This window comes from Diceros bicornis, chromosome 18 (genome assembly GCF_020826845.1).
Source record: "Diceros bicornis minor isolate mBicDic1 chromosome 18, mDicBic1.mat.cur, whole genome shotgun sequence".
NCBI lineage: Eukaryota > Metazoa > Chordata > Mammalia > Perissodactyla > Rhinocerotidae > Diceros > Diceros bicornis.
Genome location: NC_080757.1, coordinates 3944960 through 3971794, shown reverse-complemented (window position 1 = coordinate 3971794; position 26835 = coordinate 3944960). Strand labels below are relative to the sequence as shown.

The 26835-nt window shown below is 40.7% G+C and overlaps 1 protein-coding gene across 4 annotated transcripts; it reads right to left on the bottom strand.

Moving 5' to 3' along the window:
* Nucleotides 1-340: 340 nt before the first annotated feature.
* TVP23C (trans-golgi network vesicle protein 23 homolog C) lies at nucleotides 341-25508 on the bottom strand. 4 transcript variants are annotated; one of them, XM_058559675.1, is made up of 7 exons: nucleotides 25405-25508; nucleotides 20327-20409; nucleotides 18970-19114; nucleotides 14027-14116; nucleotides 12713-12844; nucleotides 3786-3914; nucleotides 341-2402 (listed from the first exon to the last, which is right to left on the bottom strand). In XM_058559675.1, the coding sequence occupies exons 1-7, from the start codon at nucleotides 25414-25416 to the stop codon at nucleotides 2376-2378; spliced, it is 618 nt and encodes a 205-aa protein (XP_058415658.1). In that variant the 5' UTR covers nucleotides 25417-25508; the 3' UTR covers nucleotides 341-2375. The 4 variants fall into 4 exon arrangements, with proteins under 4 accessions (XP_058415658.1, XP_058415659.1, XP_058415660.1 ...); XM_058559676.1 differs by lacking the exon at nucleotides 25405-25508 and adding an exon at nucleotides 25040-25085; XM_058559677.1 differs by lacking the exon at nucleotides 25405-25508 and adding an exon at nucleotides 24362-24648.
* Between the last annotated feature and the right edge of the window lie 1327 nt (nucleotides 25509-26835).

Below are 26835 nucleotides of genomic sequence, written 5' to 3'. Positions count from 1 at the left end.
CAGATTAAATAAAAACATGTCTTTATGCAGCATCGACTTTCCTCACCAGATGAGTATAAGTAAAATGGCAAAAAAGCACTTAATAAATTAATGATTCTTAAGAAAAGACATTTAGAGACAAAAACTTCCTCTAAAAACAGTAATGTACCCTGATGGGTCTTCCTCTAATCTGTTTCCTCGGGCAAGTCACTCAATAACCTGAAGCTCCATTTCATCACCTGTAAATGGGCATCACACATAACAGGTTTGTCGTGAGGATCAAACGAGATTACACGTGTCAAAGTGCTTGCAAACAGTAGAGTTTTATACAAAGATAGTTATGCACCTTCAAAACTATCACTCCAATAAAGACATTTATTCCATTAAACAAAACATCTTTTTAAAATTTTTAACAATGTATAAATACATTCACAAAATAATCTGTTGATTCAAAGACTCCAACAAAGTTTACAGTATACAGTAGTTCCTCCTTATCCAAGGTTTCACTTTTCACAGTTTCAGTTACCCACAGTCAACTGCAGTCAGAAAATATTAAATGGAAAATTCCAGAAATAAACATTTCGTAAGTTTTAAATTAGGTGCCATTCTGAGTAGCATGATGGAATCTTGCACCATCCCGCTCCGTATCGTCTGGGACGTGAATCATCCCTCTGTCCAGCGTATCCACACTGTATATACTACTCACCTGTTAGCCACTTAGGAGCCCTCTCAGTTATCAGGTCGACTATCACGATATCGCAGTGTTTGTATTCAAGTAACCCTTATTTTACTTAATGGCCCAAAAGCACAAGTGTAGTGATGCTGGCAATTCGCATATGCCCAAGAGAAGCTGTAAAGTGTTTCCTTTAAGTGAAAAGGTAAAAGTTGTCAACTTAATAAGGAAAGAAAAAAAACCGTATGCTGAGGTTGCTAAGACCTACAGTAAGAATGAATCTTCTATCCATGAAATTGTGAAGAAGGAAAAAGAAATTCATTTTAGTTTTGCTGTCACACCTCAAATATGTATATGTAGGAAAAAACATAGTACATACAGGGTTCGGTACTATCTGCGATTTCAGGCATCCACTGGGGGTCTTGAAACATATCCCCCAAGGATAAGGGGGGACTCTTGTACCTACAACAGAATTTACACACCTACAATAGTTTGTAGATTGTTACATATATTGCTTTAGGAAATACCATTAATACAAATGCATGATTTACAATACCCCCATTATAGTAAGAAAAAATAGATTCATAAAATAAAATGTCTTTTAGGCACTTACCATAGTGAGAAATGATTATTCTCACTATGACATAAGAATCATACTCTTAGTGGTAAAAGATAGATTTCATTAAGCCAAGGACCACTGAAGAGCCTCCAGGAAGTGCCAAGGTAAAATCTGGCTATCTTTTCCACAAAATAAATAAAACAGCAGCAACCCCTAGGTATCCCTTGAACATAAACTATAAAAATTCCATTTATATTAACTGGGCCTTAAGTACATGATTTGTTACAAATAAAAATAAACAAAATTTTAGAAACTAGTTAATGCCACTGGCCCAGATTTGGTTTTTACCTGCCTGTGAATGCCTAGGATAACAAGTTTCATCATGAAGTATATATTACATTGTAAAATTAACAATTATTTCTAACTGATACATGAGTCAAAGTGCTCACTCTTAACATGGAAGCAAAACTTTCTTCGGAAAATAATCTACCGAGGGGCCGGCCCCGTGGCGTAGCAGTTAAGTGCACGCGCTCCGCTGCTGGCGGCCCGGGATTCGGATCCTGGGCGCGCACCGATGCACTGCTTGTCAGACCATGCTGTGGCAGAGTCCCACATAAAGTGGAGGAAGATGGGCACGGATGTTAGCTCAAGGCCAGTCTTCCCCAGCAAAAAAGAGGAGGATTGGCATGGATGTTAGCTCAGGGCTGATCTTACACACACATACACACACAAAAATAATAATGAAAATAATCTACGGAAATAATATGTAAGTACATTGAGTTTTGACATAAACTAAGAACATCCTTCTGTGTTCTATGGATCAAAATGCAAAGGTCTCCATTACACAGGTACATGAACACAAATATTTTTTTTAATTTGGGATATATGGATATTACATGACTATATGCATACATACAAGTATACCATGAACTAAATTCTGACAATGCTTCTAGCAACACCATACTTTCAAGCCCCAAATGCTAGAAAGAAAATAAAAACTTAATACGAAAACTACTTTTCCTTTTTTTAAGTAAATTTTAAAATGGAAAAACAAACCCAACACTCCTCTTTGCAACATGTACTGAGTTCTACAAGGTTCAGAGTCAAGAATCTCTTCAGTTGTTCCCCAGTGGAACAGAACACATGAGCTTTCTCTCGTTCTCTTCAGGAAGTCTGATCATCTCCAGTGTTCTGCAAAAAAGAAAGAGCTCCTTAATATTAAAAGCTATGACTTCAAAGCACTAGGCCTAGAAAAACATTTTGTATTTGTAAGCAGAGCCAACTACTACATTACCTTACATTCAATGGCCCAATTATGTTAAAAATGATAGACATGCTGGAGAAGCAAATCAATGGATTCCCTGAGATGTCCAGCAAGTCAGTCTCATGCTAGCAGCGCATCACCAGGTGCCATGTAAGCCTACTAACCCTACCCACGTTATGTCAGGCTCCAGGTTCAATTTTACCTGTATTCATTGTCCCTCCCCACTTTTCAGAAACACTGAAAATCTTAAGGAAAAAAAACCTATTAAGCACACATTGGACAAGTACTATAAGGTGGACCATAGCAAAGCCATATTGGGACCATGCAAAAATCCCTCAGGAGAAGAATCACGTCCCTACAATATTTGTTTTCTCTACTTCTTATCTTTTATACAAGAGAAACTATAGTACAATGGAAAGAACAACGAATTTCAAGAGAGGAGAGCTGGGTTAAGCCTCAGCTTTATACCACTTACTAGCTGTATATTCTTGAGAAGTCACTTAACCCCACAGGACTTTAGTTATCTAAATGTCATCCTTGGACCAGCAGCATCACTATCACTGGGGAACTTGTTAGACATGCAAATTATGAGACCCTGTCCTAGACCAAGTGAAAAAGGAACTCTGGGGGTGGGACTCAGCAACCTGTGTTTTAGCCCTCTAGATGATTCTCATGCAGGTTCAAGTTTGAGAACCACTGTCCCAAATAACATTACTTGCCCAACCTACTGCACTAAACAAATGTGAGGTACCACTCATACAAAGAGCTACTCAATTTTCCCAAGAGACTTAACCAATACTATTTACCTATGAATACTACTTATCCCACTGAAAACCCTGATTTAAATCTTCATATTGGGGAACCCCAGTAAACTGTGTATGTTCTAACAAAAAAAAAAAATCTGAGCACCATAAAATGATCTTTAATGATACAGTCTTATATTTCTACTTGTTATTACTATAAACCCTAAAACCATATAATATACGTTCTTCAAAACTGTTCATTTAGAGCCATCAGAATTAAGCAACTGAACTTAGGGTAATTTCTTTTTAAATAAGTTATTATCAATGATAGTTTATCCTGCTGGTTTTAAAATAATTTCAGGAGACTGACAATACATTTCTGGAATGTCCTAAAAGCCTCCAAAGAGTAATTAAAATAACTTTATCATCATCATCTCATACTTAAATAAGTGCCTTAAAAAACATTTTTTTAAATATTTCATAAAAATTAAACTCTATAAGAATTATAACTCATTACATTAGTCACTGACCACATCAAAATTACCCTCATATCCAGAAAACACTTACTTGTTTTAAAAACTGTTTTCCAAGGTAAGATGTAGCCATGCTGGTTAAATTCTTTCTGCTGCCCACTTTGCACCTGATGTAGCCATACAGGTTGGCACCTTGTAGCACCACACCCATAATAACCACTGCCTGGGAAAGGGAAAAATAATCAATGGTTACTGGCCTAAAATTGACTGACTATTCTCTATGCCATAACTGAGACAAGGCAGACTGTCACGGGAAAGAGAAGAAAACGAAGCTCTGCAAAGCAGGGGCTATGCCAATGAAACTCCTCAACTTGCCACAACAGACCTATCCAATATCCATGCTCTGCACAAGGCACACTACGTCATCCACCCAACAAATATTTATTAAACACATATGCTATATGCCAGGCACCATGCCAGCCCCTGTGGATGCAATGTGGGGACCATTCTCTCTCTAATATTTTCCATAGGTCTACGAGTAAAGATAAAAAAAGTAAATGAGACTCAGAAGAGACTCAAATGTTAATTATTCCTTTAAGAATTACAAAAAAGAATGGTCAAGAAATAAATCAAGTTCAATAAACTGAGAGCATGCAGAGGTGAATCTCTGTTCTATGCTAATATGTGTGTGACAACTGGCTTCTGGGAAAGAAAACCAGTGCCTCGAGGCAGGAATCAACAGGATTTTGCCTTCTGTGATGAGGGGGATGGAGGAGAATGGAGAGGGATGGAAAGAGAGGGAGATGGAAGGAGATGGAGGGGGAGGAGGGGGATGGAGAGGGAAGGAGTACTGGGAGGAAATGCACTTTGGCAAAACTGTTTCTTCCTTGTGGCCCCATCAGGGATCCTACAGGTGACCCTACTAAGATCATTAAGGATTGAGAATAAGAAACTCAAGCTTATTCTTTAAATATTATGGAAGAAAAGTTAATTAGCACAACATGAGGAGATCCCATGGTTAAATATTCTAGAATAGGGGTTAGCAAAGTTTTTCTGTAAAGGGCCAGATAATAGTTTAGGTTTTGTAGGCCATATAGTTTCTGTTGCAAATATTCAATTCTGCCAGTCTAGCCCAAAAGCAGCCACAAACAATACGTAAATGAACAGGCAAGGCTGTGTTCCAATAAAAATTTACAAAAACAAGTGTTGGGCTGGATTTGGCATGCAGGCCACAGTGTGCCAACCCTCTGTTCTAGAACAAACAACTCATCAACCCATCTGCTATTAAAGGGATTACCCGGGAAACATCTTTATATCCGTAAAAAGCTAAACAGTATCTTTTCCCAATTCAGACTCACTCTCCTTAACCCTTAACAAGCTGTACAGCTGATTTTAAGCAAGTAGAGGATTTAAATGCTTAATTAAGGAAAAAAATTCAAATTCCTGGTAAAAGAAGTAGAGTTGTGCTTTCTGTTCCAAACTCATGCTTCACAGAAATAAACACATTAGAATTACATAAGGTTGCTAGTTACCTAAATAAACATGATCCTGTATTTTTATTTAAATAAATCTCCTTCAACTTCCCATCCTGCTCAAATTGGGGCCCTCTTGGTATGTATGTCCCAACATGCCAAGGGCACCTGAATTCATAGACTGAGCATGGATCCTGCTGAGGCATCACTGTTATTCAATGGTAACAAATTTTAAAATGTATTTATACGTTAAAACAAGCAGATTTCTGGTTTGAAGATGGTGTAGTGAAGCCAGACATCAAGATTTCCCTCAAGATATAAATAACAAATTGGTTTTTTTTTTTTTTTTTGTGAGGAAGATCAGCGCTGAGCTAACATCCATGCTAATCCTCCTCTTTTTGCTGAGGAAGACTGGCTCTGAGCTAACATCTATTGCCAATCCTCCTCCTTTTTTTCCCCAAAGCCTCAGTAGATAGTTGTATGTCATAGTTGCACATCCTTCTAGTTGCTGTATGTGGGACGTGGCCTCAGCATGGCCAGAGAAGCGGTGTGTCGGTGCGCGCCTGGGATCCAAACCCGGGCAGCCAGCAGCGGAGCGCGCGCACTTAACGGCTAAGCCACGGGGCCGGCCCCCAAATCGTTTTTTTTTTTTTAAAACAGGCAAATAAACTGAGACCAATCATAAAAAAGGGCTGATGGTCAGAGAAAGAGCCAGTTTGGTGCTGCTCTACACAGCTCCTAACTCTCCAACGAATCTCTAAGGGAAATGTCACTAATAATCACCACCCTCAACTTAAGATGCAGAAGGCCAGAGGATATAGACAGCCCTAAGGAAAAAATTCAGCAACAGACATGAGAGCAGAAGTGCCTCCCAACCAACAACGACCCAGAAGAGGCAGGAAAATCCCAGCAGCTTGCCAAGTTGACACCTCCCTGGTGGGGAGAAGAAAGAGGGGAAGCACAGAAGGATGAGCATCAAGCCGATCACCTTAAGAGGAAGAGGCTCATGGAGAGCCAGGGAGATGCCCCGTACCCACCCTGTGTCTTAACATAGGAGCCCAAACTACCTTTCACATGACCTTTCCCTGCTCTGTTTTAGGGAAGTGGAAATACTGCTAGAGAAAGACTGGGCTGACTCTCCCAGATGGATGCTAAGGCTCCGGGGCCTCACAAACGTTCTAAAGGAGAAGGGCACAACCAGAACAGAGCATACGCCTAACGCGGAAACAGGAATGCCAGGCAAAACCCAAGCAAGCCAGCCAAGGTGGCCTTCTCCTCCTCACACCTGGGCCTTCAGGCCAGCAAAGACAGCATTCAATCTAGCTCACTGCAGAGCCCAGATGTCCAGACAACATGGGAAAACAGTCCAGGAGAATTCACCCACACTAAACCAGCGTAACGAGAAGGCCTGGACAGAGTTGCCACTGCAAGCAGGAGCAATGGAGAGGGAAAAGAGGGAAAGCATCTATGCCAAACTACAGCAAAAAACAAAAACAAGGAAGGAACACGATGCAAAAGATAGGTGAAAAATCTATTCTGAAAGAAATATAGCTCACCAAAATAAAAGCATTCCTGGGAATACTTCACCATACGGAAGAACCTAAAGATAGGAATTCAAAGAGCATGAAGGTAAGATAAGACAACAGAAGGGGATGAAAATGGAGCGGGCAGAGCTAAAGAAGTACACAGAGAAGCCCTTGCTGACCATGCAGTCTAAAGAAACCCACTGCTCTCTCCCTTGCACTCGCCACTCTGTTACCTCATGTCATTATCTTTCTAACATCCCCCACCCTCTTATTTACTGTCTGTCTCCACTCTGCTCCACTGGAACGTGAGCTCTATCAGAGCAGTTACATTGTTTACCTGGCCCCAACCCGTCCTCAATGCCTAGAACAGCTCTGGAATGTGGCAAACTCTTAAAAACATTTGCTGAGTGAATAAGTAGAAAGGACAAAGATGAGAGATCAAAGCAATTAAAGATGGTAGATAAGAAAAGATAAAAATGATCCATCACAGAAATAACTGGTACCTCAGAATAAGAGAAGACAAAAAATAGAACATAAATCAATTTAAAGACTGAGAAGACCCCATTTTCCTGATTCAAAGCAAAACCTGTGCCTCCATATTAGAGGGGCACACAGTTTCCAGAAAAGTCAATATAGAAAGATCAAAAAAAAAAGACACTCTGGTTATGATATTTTAAAACTTCAAGAATAAAGAAAAAAATTCTTTGTCTAGGCAAAAAAATTATTCACTCACTCACATGGAAGTTAAGGAAGTCTGGCCTTAGATTTCTCTGAAATATTCAACATAAGAAAATGATGAAGCAATATCTTCTAAACGCTGAGAGAAAGAAGCTGTGACCCTAAAATGTTAACCCTGCCAAGTCACCATTCAAGAATAAAGCCAAGGAGCTTGGAATCAGTAATCAAAAAACTCCCAACAAACTAAATCCGGGACCAGACAGCTTCACTGGTGAATTCTATCAAATATTCAAAGAAAATTTAGTATCTCTTTCTCAAACCCTTCCAAAATATTGAAGAGCAGGGAATGATCTCAAACTCATTTTACGAGACCAGCATTACCCTGATACCAAAACCAGACAAGGACACCACAACAAAAGAAAATTACAGGTCAATATCCCTGATGAACACAGATGCAAAATTCCTCAACAAAATATTAGCAGACCGAATTCAACAATACATTAAAAGGATCATACACCATGATTAAGTGGGATTTATTCCAGGGATGCAAGGACGTTTCAACATCTACAAATCCATCAGCATGATTCACCATATTAACAAAATGAAGGATAAAACTCATCTCAATAGATGCAGAAAAAGCATTTGACAAAATTCAACATCCATTTATGACAACAACTCTCAAGGAAGTGGGTAAAGACAGAACATACCTCAACATAATAAACGCCATATATGACAAGCCCACAGCTAATATCATACTCAACGGCAAAAAGCTGCAAGTTTTTCCCTTAAGATCAGGAACAAGACCAGATGCCCACGCTTGCCACTTTTATTCAACATAGTATTGGAAGCCCTAGCCAGAGCAACTAGGCAGGAAAAAGAAATAAAAGGCATCCAAATTGGAAAGGAAGAAGTAAAACTGTCACTATTTGCAGACAACATGATTTTATATACAGAAAACCTTTTTTAAGGGTTTTTTAAGGTCTGACTCCAACAGGGCCAGCCCGGTGGCATAGCGGTTAAGTTTGCATGTTCCGCTTCAGCAGCCTGGGGTTTGCAGGTTCGGATCCTGGGTGCGGACCTACTCACTGCTCATCAAGCCATGCTGAGGCGGCGTCCCATGTAGAAGAGCTACAACTCTACAACTATGATACACAACTATGTACTAGGGCTTTGGGGAGACAAAAGAAAAAGAGGAAGATTGGCAACAGATGTTAGCACGGGGCCAATCTTCCTCAAAAAAAAAGAAAAAGATTCCAACAAAAAACTGTTAGAACTAATAAACGAATTCAGTAAAGTTGCAGGGTACAAAATCAACATACAAAAATCTGTTGTGCTTTTATATACTAACAATGAACTATTAGAAAGAGAAATTAAGAAAACAATCCCAATTGCATCAAGAATAAAATACCCAGGAATAAATTTAACCAAGGAGGTGAAAGACCTGTACACTGAAAACTAAGACAATGATGAAAGAAATTGAAGATGACACAAATAAATGGAAAGATATTCCGTGCTCAAGGAATGGAAGAATACTGTAAAAACGTCCATTTTTACATTGTAAAAATGTCCATATTACCCAAAGCAAACTACAAATTCAATCAATTCCTATCAAAATTCCAATGACATTTTTCACAAAAATAGGACAAGCAATCCTAAAATTTGTATAGAAAACAAAAGATCCCGAAAAGCCAAAGCAATCTTGAGAAAGAACAACAAAGCTAGAGGCATCACACTCCCAGATTTCAAACTACATTACAAAGCTTTACTAATCAAACAGTGTAGTATCAGCATAAAAATAGACACATAGATCAATGGAACAGAATAGAAAGCCCAGAAATAAACCCATATATATATGGCCAATTAATTTATGACAAAGGGGGAAAGAATATATAATGGGGAAAGGACAGTCTTTTCAATAAGTGGTACTGGGAAAACTGGACAGCCACATGCAAAACCATGAAATTGGACCTCTATCTTACACCAAACACAAAAGTTAACTCAAAATGGATTAAAGACTCGAATGTAAGACCTGAAACCATAAAACTCCTAGAAGAGAACATAAGCGGTAAGCTCATTGACATCGCACTTGGCGGTATTTTTTTGGATCTGACTCCAAAGGCAATGGCAACAAAAGCAAAAATAAACACCTAGAACTACATCAAACCAAAAAGCTTCTGCACAGCAATGGAAACCATCAACAAAATGAATAGCCAACCTACTGAATGGGAGAAGATATTTGAAAATCATATATCCGATAAGGGGTTAATATCCAAAATATATAAAGAACTCATAAAACTCAATAGCAAAAAAACAAATGATCTGATTAAAAAATGGGCAGAGGATCTAAATAGACATTTTTCCAAAGAAGACATACAGATGGCCAACAGGCACATGAAAAGATGCTCAACATCACTAATCATCAGGGAAATGCAAATCAAAACCACAATGAGATATCACTTCACGCCTGTCAGAATGGCTATTACCAAAAGGACAAGAACTAAGTGTTGAGGATGTGGAGAAAAGGGAACTCTCATGCACTGTTGGGGATGTAAACTGGTACAGCCACTATGGAAAAAAGTATGGAGGTTTCTCAAAAAAAATTAAAAATAGAACTACCATATTTTCCAGCAATTCCACTTCTGGGTATTTATCCAAAGAAAACAAAAACACTAATTTCAAAAGATATATGCACCCCTATGTTCATTGCAGCATTATTTACAAGAGCCAAGATATGAAAACAGCCTAAGCGTCCATCGCTGGATGAATGGACAAAGATGTGGTATATGTATGCACATACATTCATACATACACAATAGAATATTACTGAGCAATAAAAAAGAATGAAATCTTGCCATCTGCAACAACATGGATGGACTGTGAGGGTATTACGCTAAGCGAAATAAGTCAGAGAGAGAGAGACAAATACTGTATGATTTCACTTATATGTAGAATCTAAAAAAACAAAACAAACGAACAAACAAAACAAAACTCACAGATACCGAAAACAGATTGGTGGTTGCTAGAAGGTAAAAGGACTGGGAGTTGGGGAAATGGGTGAAGAGGATCAAGAGGTACAAACTTCTAGTTATAAAATAAATAAGTCACATAAAAAGTCACGTAATATACAGCCCCGTGACTATAGTCAATAATATTGTATCGCAAATTTGACGGTTGCTAAGACAGTAAATCTTAAAAGTGCTCACTGCAAGAAAAAAAGAAATTGTATAACTTTGTATGGTGACAGACAGTAACTAGACTTATTGTGGTGATCATTTTGCAGTGTATACAAATATCAAATCATTACGTTGTACACCCGAAACTAATGTAATGTTGTATGTCAATTATACTTCAATTAAAAAAAAAAGAATAAAGTCAATAGGCTTGTATTCTTAAACATGACCGAGCCAAAGGAAAATAACACCAATAAGTTTTTTGAAAAAAATCAGCCAGCAATAAAATTTAGCCAACCAGGGGGCAAAAGGAGAAGCTGGAATAAAAGGAGTGATCAATGTATTTAAAAATAGATGAAAGACTGAAAACTAGTAAGAAACATCATTTCAAAAAGTAATTGTTATAAACCTTGACAACAAAAATAACACTGGAACAAACAAAATTAAGGCAATAGAAAGGGAAGAAACAAAGGAGGGAATAGAAGAGTGTTTATTTCATTCCCTTTCTAAACAGAGTCTGTAAGTCAATCAAGAGGTTTAAGCACATTATTTAAAATAACTAAAATAAGACTATAACCAACAAAAATCCAAAGGTGGAAGCAGGGAGGAAAGGTGGGAGAGAGTATGAGTGTTAATTTTACCATCTTTCACAGCAGGAAATCAATAGATGTTAAATACATTTCCTAATTCATGAAAGAGGGTATGATACAAACGTAATAAAGGTAACTACTAGAAAAATTAAAAGTAGAAAATAAACCTTTCAAATCCCAAAAGGGAAAGTATTTATATGTGTGCACACACACAAAAAAAGAGAACCTATACAGCAAAATAGAGACAAGGAAATACTAAAAATAGGAAGAAAAACATAATTAAGGCCAAAATATATCTGATATCTATAAATATTAAGTGAGAAACTCAACTATTAAAAGAACAAGACTCACAGTTTGGGCCAAGTGACCCAAAGATGGTAGCAACAATATCTCCTGTTCCACATGCTCTTCTAGAACCTTCTTACCTCCTGATCAAGCTGTAGAGCCTAATTCTCACTCCCTTGAAAAATGTAGCAAAAGTGATGCTGTGATTTCTGAGGCTAAGTTGTTGCTATGGGCTGAACTGTGTCCCTCCTCAAAATTCATATGCTTAAGTTCTAACCCAAGTACCCCAGAATGTGACTGTATTTGGAGACAGGGTCTTTAAGAGGTAATTAAGGTAAAATGAGGTCACTGGGGTGGGTCCTAATCCAATATGACTGGTGTCCTCATAAGGAGAGGAGATTAGAACACAGACATGTACAGAGGGAAGACCATGTGAAGACACAGGGAAAAGGCAGCCATCTACAAGCCAAGGAGAGAGGTCTCAGGAGAAATCAACCCTGCCAGGACCTTGATCTGAGACTTCCAAGTTCCAGAATTGTGAGAAAATAAATTTTTGTGGTTTAAGCCACCCAGGCTGTGACACTTTGTTCTGGCAGCCCTAGCAAACTAATACAGTTATAAAAAGTTATTCAGCTTGTGAGCTGCAACACTCTCAGTTGGAGCTGTGGCCCTCCGAGTAAGCAGTCCAACTGCCAGGAGGCCACCGGGATGTGAGCAAGCCCGTACTCGCAGTGTGCAGAGAGCACGTGGGAGGCCAGGGGACCTCATGAAGAGATGCCTTCCCAGCCCCAGCCACTCCAGTTACTGTTTGACTGCAGCTGCCTCCCAGATAAGTCCTTTCCAAGCTCATGAACCACAGAAACGGAGAGAGATCATAAAATGACTGTCAATAGTTTAAGGCACTAAGTTTTGGGAAGATTTACTATAAGAAAGATAAGCTGAACAGGTCATCAACCAATATTTTCAGAAAAGACCACTCTGTTAGTTCCAAACTAAGCTAAACATGTTTGTTTGGATAGTGAACATCCTTATCCAACAAAATAATAATATGATACATATGGTAATCTCTGAACAAGGTGGACTATATCAAAATTCTGCTAGGCACTTGGAGAACTGGTGAAATGAGGTCTTTAACAAAACTCTGCTCTCCAGTACTTAGAGAGAGGTAGAGATGGGGACCAGAACTTGAAATACATGATGAAGTGTCTATTCAAGATAATGTTAATACAGATGGTAGTTTATTATGATTACCCATCAGCTATCCTAATGGATTATTCAATAGTTCTACGCTGATACTCACCAACCACTTCACCCTGAAGGAGAAGAGAGCACTAAAGGCAAATATCACCCACAGCACTGGACAGGCAATGAGTCCTAACCAAAAGATCCTTGATTCAGCCTCGGAAATAGCTTTACTCTCTTGAGGGGATGCCTACAAAAGAATATGAATTTAATAACCAATGTCTTGTGATATTTATCAGTAAAAAGTTTATCATTTTTAATGAAAAACACCTTACCTTCAAATTCAAATAAATTAATACAGACAACCCAAGTTCTAAGTTAGAACACCCCCTCCCCAAAAAATAGTTAGTAGATCTACTACCATTGTAATTTTAGAATACAGTTTTAATAAATTTTGTTTCAAATCAATAATTTTGCATTTTCAGGGCAAATGGACAGTTTGTCATGACCAAAGACAGTAAGGGTGGTCTTTGATAGGCTTCTATTCAATTCTTCTTGTGCTGATACTGCTTACTCATAAGGAAGCTTTGAATGATACCTTTTAGGTAAGAGTCAAGGAAATCAAAGCTATAGTCATCCTGGAAACTAAATGGTCAAGTCAAGGTCCGGAGGAAAAAATGGAATCAAGAGATTCTGGACAATGACCACAACATCTTAGCAATATCCAGGAATTTAAAAGGCTGGTGAGTGGTTTCCAAGGTAAATTTTATAATACAAAAGAATATGGGCTCACTGAGTACAATGCTGCTTTCTGAGAAGTATTTGCCAAGGCCCTTCCAAGCAGAAGGCAAGCAATTTAACTGGTACCGGCTCCAAGAATTTTGCCCTCTGGCTCCCAAACTGATTTCCACAGGGAAAGTGCATGTTCACTATAGAGAAGCAGGCTAACCCAAAACTGACCAGGAACCCCTAGGGCTCCTGAAGGCACAGTTTAAAGAATAGACTACTCTGATCAACACAGATTTTCTATCCAGCTGCAATCCTTCTCTTCCTTTTCCCTGCCCACAAATGGAAGAAGACCATGGGAACAAGGACAGAGCAAGCTACTGGAGGCAGTTATACCAGGCAAGGCAACACAAAGCTGAGGCCATCAGAAAGAGATCCTTTATCAGCAGCCCCTGACAGGCCGCTTAGCATACTATATAAACTCCGAGCCAAAGCCCTCTCTCATTGGATTCTCTCCTATACACACCTTGTTTCTGGTCTGAACTAGACAGAAAAATGTAGTAAGTTTTAGAAGGCCATCTGGTTTACCGCTGACATACCAAGTGATTTGGGACAGTACTTTTGATCCTAAATACTTCATCCTTAAATACTCAAATGTAATCTACACATAATCTATTGAATGACACTCAAAAAAAGGGCAATTTACCTTCCTGGACTCAAAGACCCAGTGGCTTTTTCCATCTTCATCAATATGATTCCACCAACGCAGGCCAACCATTAGTCTACCTGTGACATTCTGGTAAATATTAATATAAACACACACATTTTAAAAACATTATTTAAAGATCTACCATAAGGTCATATCTTAGTGTAACATTTTACAAACAAAAAATCAATAGCTTTACCTCCATAATATCCAGTTAAAGACAACTATGTACCAGGCCTGGACAAAAGATTAAATAAAGTGGCAATGGCAGACAGCAGAGGTGGAGGTGACAGGGTAAGCATATCCATAACATTACCCTTCTCTCTTCCCTCATGAACTCTTGTCCTTTCTTCAACTCCCTAATGTGATCCTAAACTCCTTACTCTTTAGCTACTGGGACTCACTTTTTCCTATAAATCCTGACTAGAGCTACATATATTTTTAACTGTATATCTCTAAAAATGGTTGTTATGGACTGTTTGTGTCCCCCGAAAATTCATATGTTGAAACTCTACCCCCCTACCACGTGATGGTATTAGGAGTTGGGGCCTTTGGTAGGTGATTAGGATTAGATGAGGTCATGATGGTAGAGCCCTCCTGAATGGGATTAGCGTCCTTATAAGAGTCAAGAGAGAGCTTTCAACCTTTCTCTGCTGTCTACTCCGTGAGGATACAAAAGAGGTTGGCAGTGGGGAACCCAGAAGAGGGCCCTCACCAGAAGCCGACGATGCTGGCACCCTGATCTTGGATTTCCAGCCTCCAGAACTTGGGAAATAAATTCCTACTGTTTATGGTATTCTGTTATAGCAGCCCAAAATGACTAAGACCACCGTTACAGGCGCTGGCCTTCATTCAGTACCTCAAATGAAACAGCTCTTTTCCTCTAACTAAGGTAACAAATTACTTTGATAGCTCTCCTAATGTTCATTTACTCAACAAATATTTATTGAGCACCTACTATGTGCTGGTAATAAAATGGTGACTAACATATCATCCTTGTCCTCATGGAGCTTCAAGTGTTGCGGGGAAGAGAGCTGGTCAACCAATGCACACATGCACCATCAGCAACCGTGGTAAGTGCTGTGAGGGAGAAGCACGGGATGCCTTAGGAGTCTAACAGGGAAATATGATCTAGTCTGGGAGTGGGAAAATGTCTCCCTGAGGAATCAACACTTGGAATAAAACTGAAAGGATAAACAGGAGTCGATAATGCAGGGGGAGTTTTAATTAGCGGTGTCCACTAATATATTCAGGGGTTCCGTGAACCTGGATGGGAAAAAAATTATATCTTTATTGTCACTAACTTTTGGTTGAAAATTACGTTCTTTAAAAATTATGAATGCAGACAACACACCACAATAGAATTAACAACACCTGTGACTTTGTCACAATAAAAACCACAAATATTTCTCATACTATACTATACTTGTTACAGAGATCACAAAATACCATTTATGCTCATCACTGCTTTCAAAGTAATTAGACCTGCTGTGATAATTTAATGCATTACTAAAGAAGTACATATTACTAAAATCAGAAATTTGTCTTAATATGTTTTCATTATATTTCAATATAAGTGACCTCCCTTGTAATCTTATGTATTTTCTTTTATGTGTTTAAAAATATTATCCATAGCTTTACAAGACTGTGAAACGAGTCCACGGCACGAAAAAGATCAGGAATCCCTGGGTTAAGGTGATGTGGGAATGAGAAGAACATTCCAGGTGGAATAGTAGGCCCTAAGGAAGAAAGTAAACTCTATAGATTTACGGGTGATTAACTGAATATGAGATAGGAAGAAAGCGACTCATATATTTCTTGTTTGCTCAAGTTAAAAAAATAGTGATTCCAGGCCCTGTGAAAGGGAACACTGATGATGGCAGACCAGCATTTTGAGGCTGGAAGATGAAAAGTAGTATTTTACACATGTTGAATTTGAGGTGCCTCCAAGATAACCAAGTAAAAATGTCAAGAAGACAGATGGACAGGTCTGGAGCTATGCGAACAAACCTGGACTGGGGATATAGATCTGGGAGTCAGCCTGGCTTAGAGATGAGCAATTGAAAAAGAAGCATAGACGACACTGCTCAGGAAAGGAATACAGAAGGAGAAGAAAAGGAGGAGCCTTGAAGACCAAAATTCATTTTACAGAAATGCTAACAGTTAAAGGCTAAGTAAAAGGGAAGAGCTGGCAATGAAGACTGAAAACAGCCAGAGGTCTATTTTATTGGCATTTTCAAATAACAATTTTTAGAATATTTTCAAACTCCTCCATTTTTCCATTCTTTACTTTCTGCTTTTATCATTATTAATTTTCCTAATTTCTCTCAAGCTTATTATTTTTTTTTTGAAACTTCTGGACCTCTAATAATAAAAGCCTTTAGTCTATTGTTTTTCCTCTGAATTCAGCTTTAGACACATTCTAAAAGTTTCAATGTAGATGATCACTATAATTAAGATGTAAATAATCTATATTCACAGTTTTTGTTTCCTTCTTAAGCCAACATATTTAGCCGGTTGGTTTTTTAAAAAATTCCAATTTTGACAATCATTCTTTATTAATTTCTAGTTTTGTTGCATTAAATATCTAGTGATATTTAATCAATTTTTGTAAATGTTCCACAGGAACTGAACAAGAAGGTATTATCCTTGTACATACAAAGTTTCAAACGCTGCTATTAAATTGACTTTGTTATTTCATTCAGATCCTTTAGACCTTATTTACTTTTGTCGCTTTGATCTGTCAAAGACAGTGGTTTATTAGATTCGTATCACAGTAATGTTCCTTCCATCTTCTCCTAGTGTTTCTCATAGCTTTTCACTACACATAGTTTGATGTAATGTCACTCTGAGAATGATCCTCACTGTGATTCATAAAATGACCTTTTTGTTCCTTTGAATGCCATCTCACTCTCATCTCTATTTTGTCTGATAATATTATTATAATGCCAAGTTTCTTTTTCTTTGAGTTGTATGATGTTATCTTTGCCTTCTTTTACTTTTTCCAATGTCATGATTTTAGTTAGATCTTTTTGGTTGGACTTTTGACTTTTGACCCAATTTTAGAATTCTTACCTTTAAAAGGAGAGTTTAATCAAATTACATTTACTGTTATAACTAATTTGCTACTACTTGCATCACCTTGCACTAGGCCTTGTGACACTTGCTTTCTTTTCCTCCTCTTGCTCTGTGAAGTATGTTTTAGTTGCTCTCACCTTCCCCAATGTTGTAGAAGACACACAACTTGTTTAAATTTTACTAATAGTTACCATTAAAATTTTAAAACCATTATTTAACCTTTTTTACTCTATTTGTCAGAGTAAAGAATAAAACAAAAAGCCTCACAGAGGCTATAACATTAAAAACTTTTTATTTTTTAAATAATTTCATCTCTTTTTTAAATTATATCTCTTCTTTTGACAACTGAAATGAGATTTATAATAATTATGACACATCTCTGTCCTAACTAGGTTCAGAACGCTGCCTACTCCCTTTCCCAAGTCCATTTAATAATTTCCCCATTCTTGACTTCTTAATTTTGCTTCATATCTCAATTGTTTGAATATCTATAAGTAATTTTGCCACAGATAAAAGGGTGACACTTTTTAAGCCCTTGTTTTAGGGAAAAATAAAGACAGCTTATCAGAAAATATACTTTTTGGCCACATGTTTTAAAACCCTTAACTCAGAAGGATTTAAGTATTGCACTTTGAGAGTTTGGAAATTACCAGGAAGAACTGACTGAAGGCTATGCTCTATTTGGTAAAAAGAAATTACATGAACAAGAAGAAGAAACATTCCTCAAAACAAAATTGTGATCAGGATACAGTAAACACTTTAGAGTACAAAGCAACAGAAGAAATTCAAAGAACTACAAGCCAAAGATGACTGTACAAAAGAAAAGCCTAAAGAAAACAGACCTTTGTAATCTTCATTCTCAGCATTTTGTGGCCTGTGGAAACCAGCCACCACCAAGCCAACCATTTCTGATATCTGTAAGAATTAAAAGATCTAAAAATGGCTGGGTTGGTGGGTATGAACAAACTTGTAACATCTTACTAGTTTTTGAATCAATATATACATCTCTGAAATTCCAAAATTAGCTTCTGCTTTTTTTTTGCCTTTGATTATTCCCCCCACCATTTAACTGTGAAAATTTCTAAACACACAGGAAAATCAAGTTTACAACGAACACCCATATACCTACCACCTAGAGACTACATTTAATATTTTACTGTAGTTATTTTATCACATGCCCATCTATGTACCTATCTACCCATCCATCTCTCTACTCATCACTACCTTTGAATTTAAAACCATATCTCAACACTCCTGTCTATCCCCTACAACAGGGTTTCTTAGCCTCGGTACGATTTACACTTTGAGCCTGATCATTCTTTGTTGTGGGGCTGTCTTGCGCATTGCAGGGTGTTTAGTAGCATTCCTGGCCTCCACCCACTAGATGCCCCCACCCCAGCTGTGACAACCAAAAATTGGTCCTGGTTGAAAAACAATGCCCTAGAGTACACATAGGAACCGTTGCAAATGGTGGGTATTCCTGAAGTATTTGTGGACAAACTATCCTAGGGTCTTATCTAGAATCATACACGGCATAGCTGGAGGTGACCCCGAAGCAAAATCAGTGGTATGGATTAGAAGCAGCATGCAGGGTCTGCAGCTGCTAGTCACATTTTATTTGTTTGTTTGTCTGTTTAATTTTAAAGCTGATGTAGGTTGACATAAGGCACAGACAAGTCAGTAGTGTAGTAACCAGTAACATGTGATCTGATATACCTGTACCTGGCACTTTAACACAGATGAGGCCTGAGGTAACTGAAAAGATAAACACCAATCCAAAATGCTAAGTGTCATTTTTTTTTTTTTACTGTCATTCAATCTCATCATATTAAATATAATTTTAAAATAAAAACAGTCAAACCTACCTTGACTGCCCAAAAGTCACATGACAACAACAAGATAATTGTCACCATACAGGCAATAAAGCTGCTGCTGAACAATTCACAGAGAAGGTAGACTACAATTGCACTGACTCGAAAGAATAAATGGAAAAATGATGCCACCGGGTGTCTGAAAACCAAAACACAATAAAAGAAATGCAATTACACTCTACTACAGGTACTGCAGATGTAGATGAAAAATGTTTCAGCCACAACATAATCATGCAGAGTTTTGTCAAAATAAAAGAGATGACTTGAGGAAGAAGCAAAGTGCCAACCTCTCTTTTTCGTAAGTCCCATTATTTGACTAGGCCCTGTTGTCACAGAAAATACACTATGTAAACATGACTTCAGCACCTCATTGAAAATAAACTTTCACAGCATATATAACAAGAAACTTCATCTAACTTGGAGAAATAAGGAAACTATACCCTGAGGACTGAATCCTATTTTAAAATGTCCAAAAATCAGGCCAAAAGAATTTCTAGGCCCTCAGAAATCACTGCAGGCATTAAGACAAAGTAACCATCAGGTAGATTTGTTGGTTTTTTAACAGCTTTATTTAGCTATAATCCACATACCATACAATTCAACCTATTTAAAGTGTATAATTCAATGGTTTTTGGTATATTCACAGAATTGTGCAACCATCAGCACAATCAATTTTAGAACTTTTTCATTACCCCCAAAAGAAACCCTGTACCCATCGGCTCCCCTGTACCCAGTCACTCCCCATTTACCCCCAACCCCACCCCTCTCCAGCCCTAGGCAACCACTAATGTACTTTTTGTCTCTATAGAATTGCCTATTCTGGACATTTCACATAAATGAAGTCATACAATATGTGGTCTTTTGTGACCAGCATCTCTCACTTAGTGTAATGTTTTCAAGGTTTAGGTAGAATTTGATTTCATTACGTGAATTTCTTTAGAGAGAACTAAATTTGGAATAGAAACACTGTTGGCTTGTATTTTCATATTAGTTTATACAAAAGATGCAACTCCAAAATTTGCACAATAAATCAAAATGTAATCTATCTACAGAAACTATCTAAAGAAATGGTGCATTCTTGGTAAACAGTAGTTAGAATTAAAAACACCAGTGTTCACATAATTGGATTTGTGTGCAGATTTGAAAACTCAGTGTTGAATAAAATTCCATAGGCTAGTTATTCCCAAAGAAAATCTGAAACGTCATCTTTGTCTCAGACTAAAGATCAGACTAGCAATACACAATATTCACAAGCACATCACAACCAGTCTGCCTGGAATCCCATCGCTAGCACCAGTCTATGGACAGAACACCACTGGACAAACACAACTCTTAAAACTTATTCTCATACCTGATTTTGGATTTTTTTGGTCTATTTGCTGTCTCCTCTTCTGCATCAAACAGTGAAACATCTTCAATGTCATCATTACTGTCCTAAAAAGAAAATTAAGTATCCATGAAGTAAAATGAAATTCAACATTTGCATTCCTACTACATGCAAGGCAACACACTAGTCAAAATGGAAGACAAAATTAAGATGTAATCACAGCCATCTGGAATTCACAACCTAGGGAAAGGGCATGTGCAGTTCCTTCACCCCAACCCCAATCAGCTGACAAAAACCCCAGGTGGTAATCCAAGCATCTGCTGTCTCCACCCCCACCCAAGCCGCTGAGCCTGCGAGAGACCACTGGCGTGCAGACAATGCTCCTGCCACTCACAGAGAACACAGAGGCTATGGGGGATAAACTCAATGTTTTTGGCCCCTTCACAAAATCACCTGACAGCATCCTTGTTTCCGTGATCCCTCCTCATAACTCTCTTTTTATCCAAGGCTAAACCAACTCTTGGTACTTGGAATTCCTTCTTTTTCTGCCTCCTTGGGGGCTCGTTCCATCAATTTTCCCTTTTATTTACACTTTCCTGTATCTTCAAATCTTTCTGTTGGATCTTTCTAATCAGCATATAAACTTCTTCAGGTGTCCTTTATGAACACAAAAAAGATACTTTAAAACCTCCAATTCTGAATCTCCCCTTTCTATCTTCTACTTCCCTTCTCATAGCGTTCCTTCCTTTCACAACCTTAGGCTTCTAAGAGTGGTTCACACCTCAACTCACTGCACATCACCTTCAGCCTCAACCACAGCAAATAACACATCTACTCTGGATAGCTTCACTAGCGCCAGCCACTCCCCACTCATCTGCCTTTACCTCCCGTCTCACTCCTGCTCTACTCCAGCCCCTCACTACCCACAGAGGAATCTTCCTAACATGCAAATCATACCATGTCACTCCTTGCCCAAATTTCAATGGTGCCCCTACATGTACAGGACAAAACTTAACTCCTTCTCACGAAGCATAGGAGACCTCGTGATCTGATCCCCCTACTTACCTTCTGACACTCCCTCCCACTGGGCACTGCAGCAATACTGTTACTACACATTCTCTGAAATCACTATGGTCTCTCCCCTCTTCCTGCCTTGCACATGTGTTCTCTACCCAGAAAGCTCTTTTCCCTTCCCCATTGCCTACACAGCTCACCATCAGGCAAACACCAAATCATCTTTAAAATGTCAGCTCAAATACTAAAATAGCTCAGAAACTTTCCCTGAAATCCCCAGGCACACCATTTCCCATGTTCCCACAGCACTTGACAAATCTCCATTTGAACAATCATCTCAGGATATTCTTCCTGCAAGTCTACTCCTCCTCTCTCCATCTAGACTCTAGTGGAGAAGACTACTGGTGGACAAGGTCTGTCACTGCAGTGTCATAAGGCCTAGTGTCTAGAGAGCGCCAGGTCAGGCAGTACAGTATTTGTGGAAGGCATGAGTGAACAAACAAAGGAGACAATCACCCATAAAACACAGCAGACTGTGATCAGTGCCAGGAGAAACATAAATGCAAATGGGAGCACAGGGAAGGAAGAGGCTCTGGAGAAGCTTCCTGAAGGAGCGTTTATCAGCTGGGCCTTGACAGAGCAAGTAGGCCTCCCGCTCACTCTAGCCCTTTGACTAGGTATATTTTCAAAGACACAGACGTAGGAAGACACAAAGTATGTATAGGGAATGGCCAAGAAGCCCACATAGTAAGTGAAGGGGGAGAGAAGTGGGGTAGGAGCTAGCTAGAGAGGCAAAATGGATGCAGATCTACAAAGACCAGTGGTTCTCAATCTTGGCTATAGGCTGGATACTTTAAAAAAAAAACTAGGGTACTTTAAAAAAAAAACAAACCCGATACCTGGGTCCCACCTCGAAGTTCAGATGTAATTGGTCTGGGGTGTGGCCTGGGCATCTGGATTTTTTAAAACTCCCCAGATGATAACAACGTGCAGCCAAGACTGAGATCAACTGTATAATGCTACAGAATAAAAAGCTAAGACCTTCCACTCTTGATCTCAATAGTCCAATCTCTATCCAGCAGCCAGGATGACCTTTTCACATCAGATATATCATTCCCTTACTTAAAACAGCACTCTGACTGAAAAACAGGCTCCTAATCATGACAGATCACCATCTGGTCTTCAGGCCACTCCCCCTTCATTAACTGCGGTAGGCTGAATAATGCCTTCTCTCACTCCTGCCAAAGCAGTCCAGGTTCTAAGCCCTGGGAACCGTGAATATGTAAATTTACTTGGCAAAAAGAATTTTGCCGAAGTGATTAAATCAAGGATCCTGAGATGGGGAGACTATTCTGGATTATCCACGTGGCCCCAATGATGTAATCACAACAGTCCTTATAAGACGAACACAGGAGGGTCAGATCAGAGAAGGTGATGAGACAATGAGAGTAGGAATCAGAGAGAGAGAAATTAGAAGATGTTATGCTGCTGGCTTTGAAGATGAAGGCAGGTACTATGAACCAGGAATCCAGGCAGCCTTTGGAAGCTAGAAAAGGCAAGGACATAGATTCTCCCCTAGGGCCTCCAGAAGGTACACAGCTCAGCCAACACCTTGATTTTAGCCCCTTAAGACTCATTTTGTACTTCTGACCACCAGCACTTTTAGATAATAAATTTGTATTAAGCCACTAAATTTATCATAATTTGCTACAACAGCAATAGGAAACCTATACAGTAGCTAAGCCCCTGACAGACTGGCCTTTTTAGTTCCTTAAATATGTCAAACTTGCGCCCCACTGCGTCCTTCTGCACTTGTGGCTCATTCTATCTAGAACACTCTTTTCTCTTACCCTGCTCTTTGCCAGACCGGCTTCTTCTCATTCATTAATACTGAGTGCCTACTATGTGCCAGGTGCTGTTTTAAGTGCTACAGCCAGAAATAAGAAAAAAGACAAACAGCTCTGCACTCTTGGAGTTGCACTTACTAAAACGGAGAAGACTGTGGGCAAAACAGATTTTGGGGTGAAATCAGGAGTTTGGCTTTAGACATACAAGTTCAAAATGCTAGCATTCAAACTTTAAAAAAAAATGTGAGTGGGGGGAACCATTAGAGTGTTCTGAGCATAGGACTGACACATTCTGACTCATGTGTTAAAAGGAAAATTCTGGCGAATGTATTAAGAATCTGGGGGGAAGGGAGAAAGACAAAGGCACAAAGCTGGGAGACTGGTCAGGAGGCTAATGCAATAAAGGAGCCAAGAAATAACGGCTTGGTCTAAGGTGGATGCAGTGGAGGTGGTGAAAAGTAGCCAGATTCCAAACACATCTTAAGGTAGAACTGACAGGATTTGCTGACAGGTTGAGTGTGGGGCTAAGAGAAAAGGAGTCAAGGAAGATTCCAAAGTTTCTGTCCTGAGCAGCTAAAAGCATGAAGATGTCAAAGACAGACTCGAGGCACTCCAATATTTAGAGGGCAGGAAATTGAGACGGAATAAGCAGAGGGGGCTAAAAGAAGTGCTAAGGGGTCAGAGCCGAACCAGGAGAGGGCGCTGTCCTGGAAGCCAAGTGAGGACAGTGTTTCCAGGAGGAGGATCCGATCAACTGTGTCAAATGCTGCTCACAAGCAAGATGATAACCAAAAAGTGGCCACTGTATTTCTAACAAGTCATCAGTGACCTCAATATCAGCAGTTTCAGCATGGCAGGGGGAGGAGGGAGACAGCCCGACTAGAACGGATACAGGTAGAAGAATTAAGAGACAAGCATAGACAAGCCTTTTAAGGAGCAAAGAATGGCATGATAGCTGAAAGGGCATGTGGAACGGAGTTTTTATTTAAGACAGGAGAAATTAAAGCACGCTGATATGCTGATGTGAACAACCTTTTAAAGAGAAAAATATATAGTGATGCAGAAGAGAGCAGGGAGAACTGCTGGACCAATGCCTTCCAGCAGGCAAGAGGGGATGGAAACCAGAGCGCAAGCAGAGGGCACAGCGTTAGAATGGAGCACAGACCGTCCGTCACAGTCAAAGAAAGGCAGAGCATACGGGAGACGACGGGCAAAGACGCAGCCGGGAGGGGGTGTGGAAATCCTCTTCTGGTGGCTTCCATTTTCTCAGTGAAACCAGAAGCAAGGAAGAGACGCTGAAGGTTTGAGAAGGGGCTTCGCAGCGGCCTGGGAGGGGAGAGCGAGGGGACTGTGGCAACGCAGGGACGACCGCCGCGCCGCAGCAGGCTCGCCTGAGGCTCACGGCCGCGCCTTCGAGCGGGACGTCAGCATGCGGGGCGTCCTTCTCCAGCCTGGGCGCGGGTCCCGAGGGCCGAACTGAACCATCCCCGGGTTTCCCGCTCCACGCATCTCCTCAGAGCGGTCTTTTCTGACCATAAACCCTCAGCCTGTCCTGCTCTGAGCTACCCGCTATCTGGAAACGTCTTTAGTGATGTAACTCAGTCTCCCCGCCCGACCCCTCGACGAGCCCCCAGCCCCTAGCACCGTCCGGCTCAGCCGGCAGTCCAGGCAGGACACCTGTCTGGAGCGCTCACAGTGATCCCTCCATGAGAAAAAGCACCCACGACGATCTAAGCGCAAGGGCACTACAAACTAACAAGTCCGTGCAAATAGTAAGAGATTACTCTTCTCACGAATCCCGGGTCGTAAACTTGTGGACTGCCACTAACTCCAAGGGCGCAGATGTGACCATCGAAGCGGACCAGCCGTCACCCACCATCACTGTCTGACCCGGAACTGGAGCGCAAGGCCCCGGCGGCGTCTCCGATCAGCGCCCCAGGGCTCAGGCCGCCCCCCGGCCTCGCCCGCCCGCGAGAGGCTGAGAGGCGACCGCCCGCCACTCCACACACCACGGCGTCTCCGCAGCCGCGCACGGCAGCCACCCAGCGCCCGCGCCGCTGACGACGCGCTCCTCACACCCCTGCTCCGCGCCGCCCGGACAACTGCCCGCGGCCCTCCGCCCGCACCCCGCTCCTCCTCGGGCTCGCGGCGGGCTGGGGCTCCAACACAACGACCCCCAGACGCTGAACTCGCGCCCTCGGACCGTGCAGGCCGCCCCCGCAGCCCCCGCCCCCCTCTCACCTGCTGCAACATGGCCGCCCTGCGCCGGCCCCACTTCCGGAGCCACGTCGGCTCGGCAGCGCCGGGCGGGGACTGGAACTGCCGCGGCACGGTTACCACAAGCCCGGAGGAGCCAACGTACAAGCCGCACCCCAGCCCCACTTCCGCTTCCAGACCCTCGGGGGAGGAGCAACTGCAGGGACGGGGCGAGCTGTGGGCGGGGCGAGAAATAGGGACCGGGCGGGGGCGCGAGACTCGGGGCGGGGAGAGAAGTGCAGACCGGGCGGGGGCGAGGGCGGGGCGACCCGGGAGGCCGGGCGAGGAGCGCGGACTCTGGGCGCGCGGGGCGCGGGAGGTCCGGTCCAAGGAGAAGCGAAAAAACGAGCTGGGAATGGAAGTGTGTGCAGCAGTTGGCTTTAGGGAGAAACCATCGTGGTTTGTCGCGTGAAAATGTTGCTGTCTATGAGGTGTCATTCCCGTCATGTCCTGAGGGCGGGGAGGGGGCTTTATTGTTGCATAGTTTCATGTTGTTCGAATGTTCTACAAAGACATGTATTCCTGTACAGTATTACACTTTTGTACCTTAAATTTTAGAAGCAATTGAAAAAATGCACTCCTGCGAAAGGGTAAAAAGTTACTAAGAATAACAAGGCAGGAGGACTCTACAGTAAACAATGGAGGGTTTTATTATGGGAGGAATATAGACGCCAGGAAGATCCGCTCTTCCGGTTACAATTTTCTAACTAACCTCTGTGTACGTCTTTCCTCAGTCGTAAGGTGGGGATGATAGTGGTATCCGTGCAGGGTATCTCGTAAATAGCAGATGTTATTCTTATACTGTTTGAAGTTTAGCTGCTAATAGTGTGATCTTGCCCGGAATGAAGGACCTGCAATTCAGGGGCTTTATGTCATGTTTGAAAGTGTGATTATAACAATATCCTCCAACCGACATCAAACTGCTGTTGCCCAGATAGGGCTGTTGGAAGATTCATGAAATAATATGTATTAGCACATTTCTTTGAGGGAATTCTTTCCATTAAAATCACAATTTTTACAAGGTTATTTGCTAGTGCTACTTTAAACCTAATATCCTAATAATGGGGAAAAACTTCTCAAAGGAGAGAAAGCTTGGCAAACAATTCTATTTCTGCACTTGGAGGTGAAAAGCAGAGGCTGTGAACAGGTGGCCTGTGCATCTAGTCTGCCCATGCCATGTTTTTGGTGGCCCACCCAGTGTGTACGTTGTGGGGTTTGTTGTTTTTGTTGTTTTTGTTTTGCATTCTATTTGAATTCATTACCATCCTATGGCCGTGCTGAGCGACTGAGTAGGATCTCTTCTGTTTGGATGGGGCTTGAGCCCCGCAGTGGGCCATAGCTCCCATGGTGGGCTGCACTCTTCTAAATTACATGCCTGGTCGCTGACACCAGCCTCAGAAGGTTTAAGTGGAAACC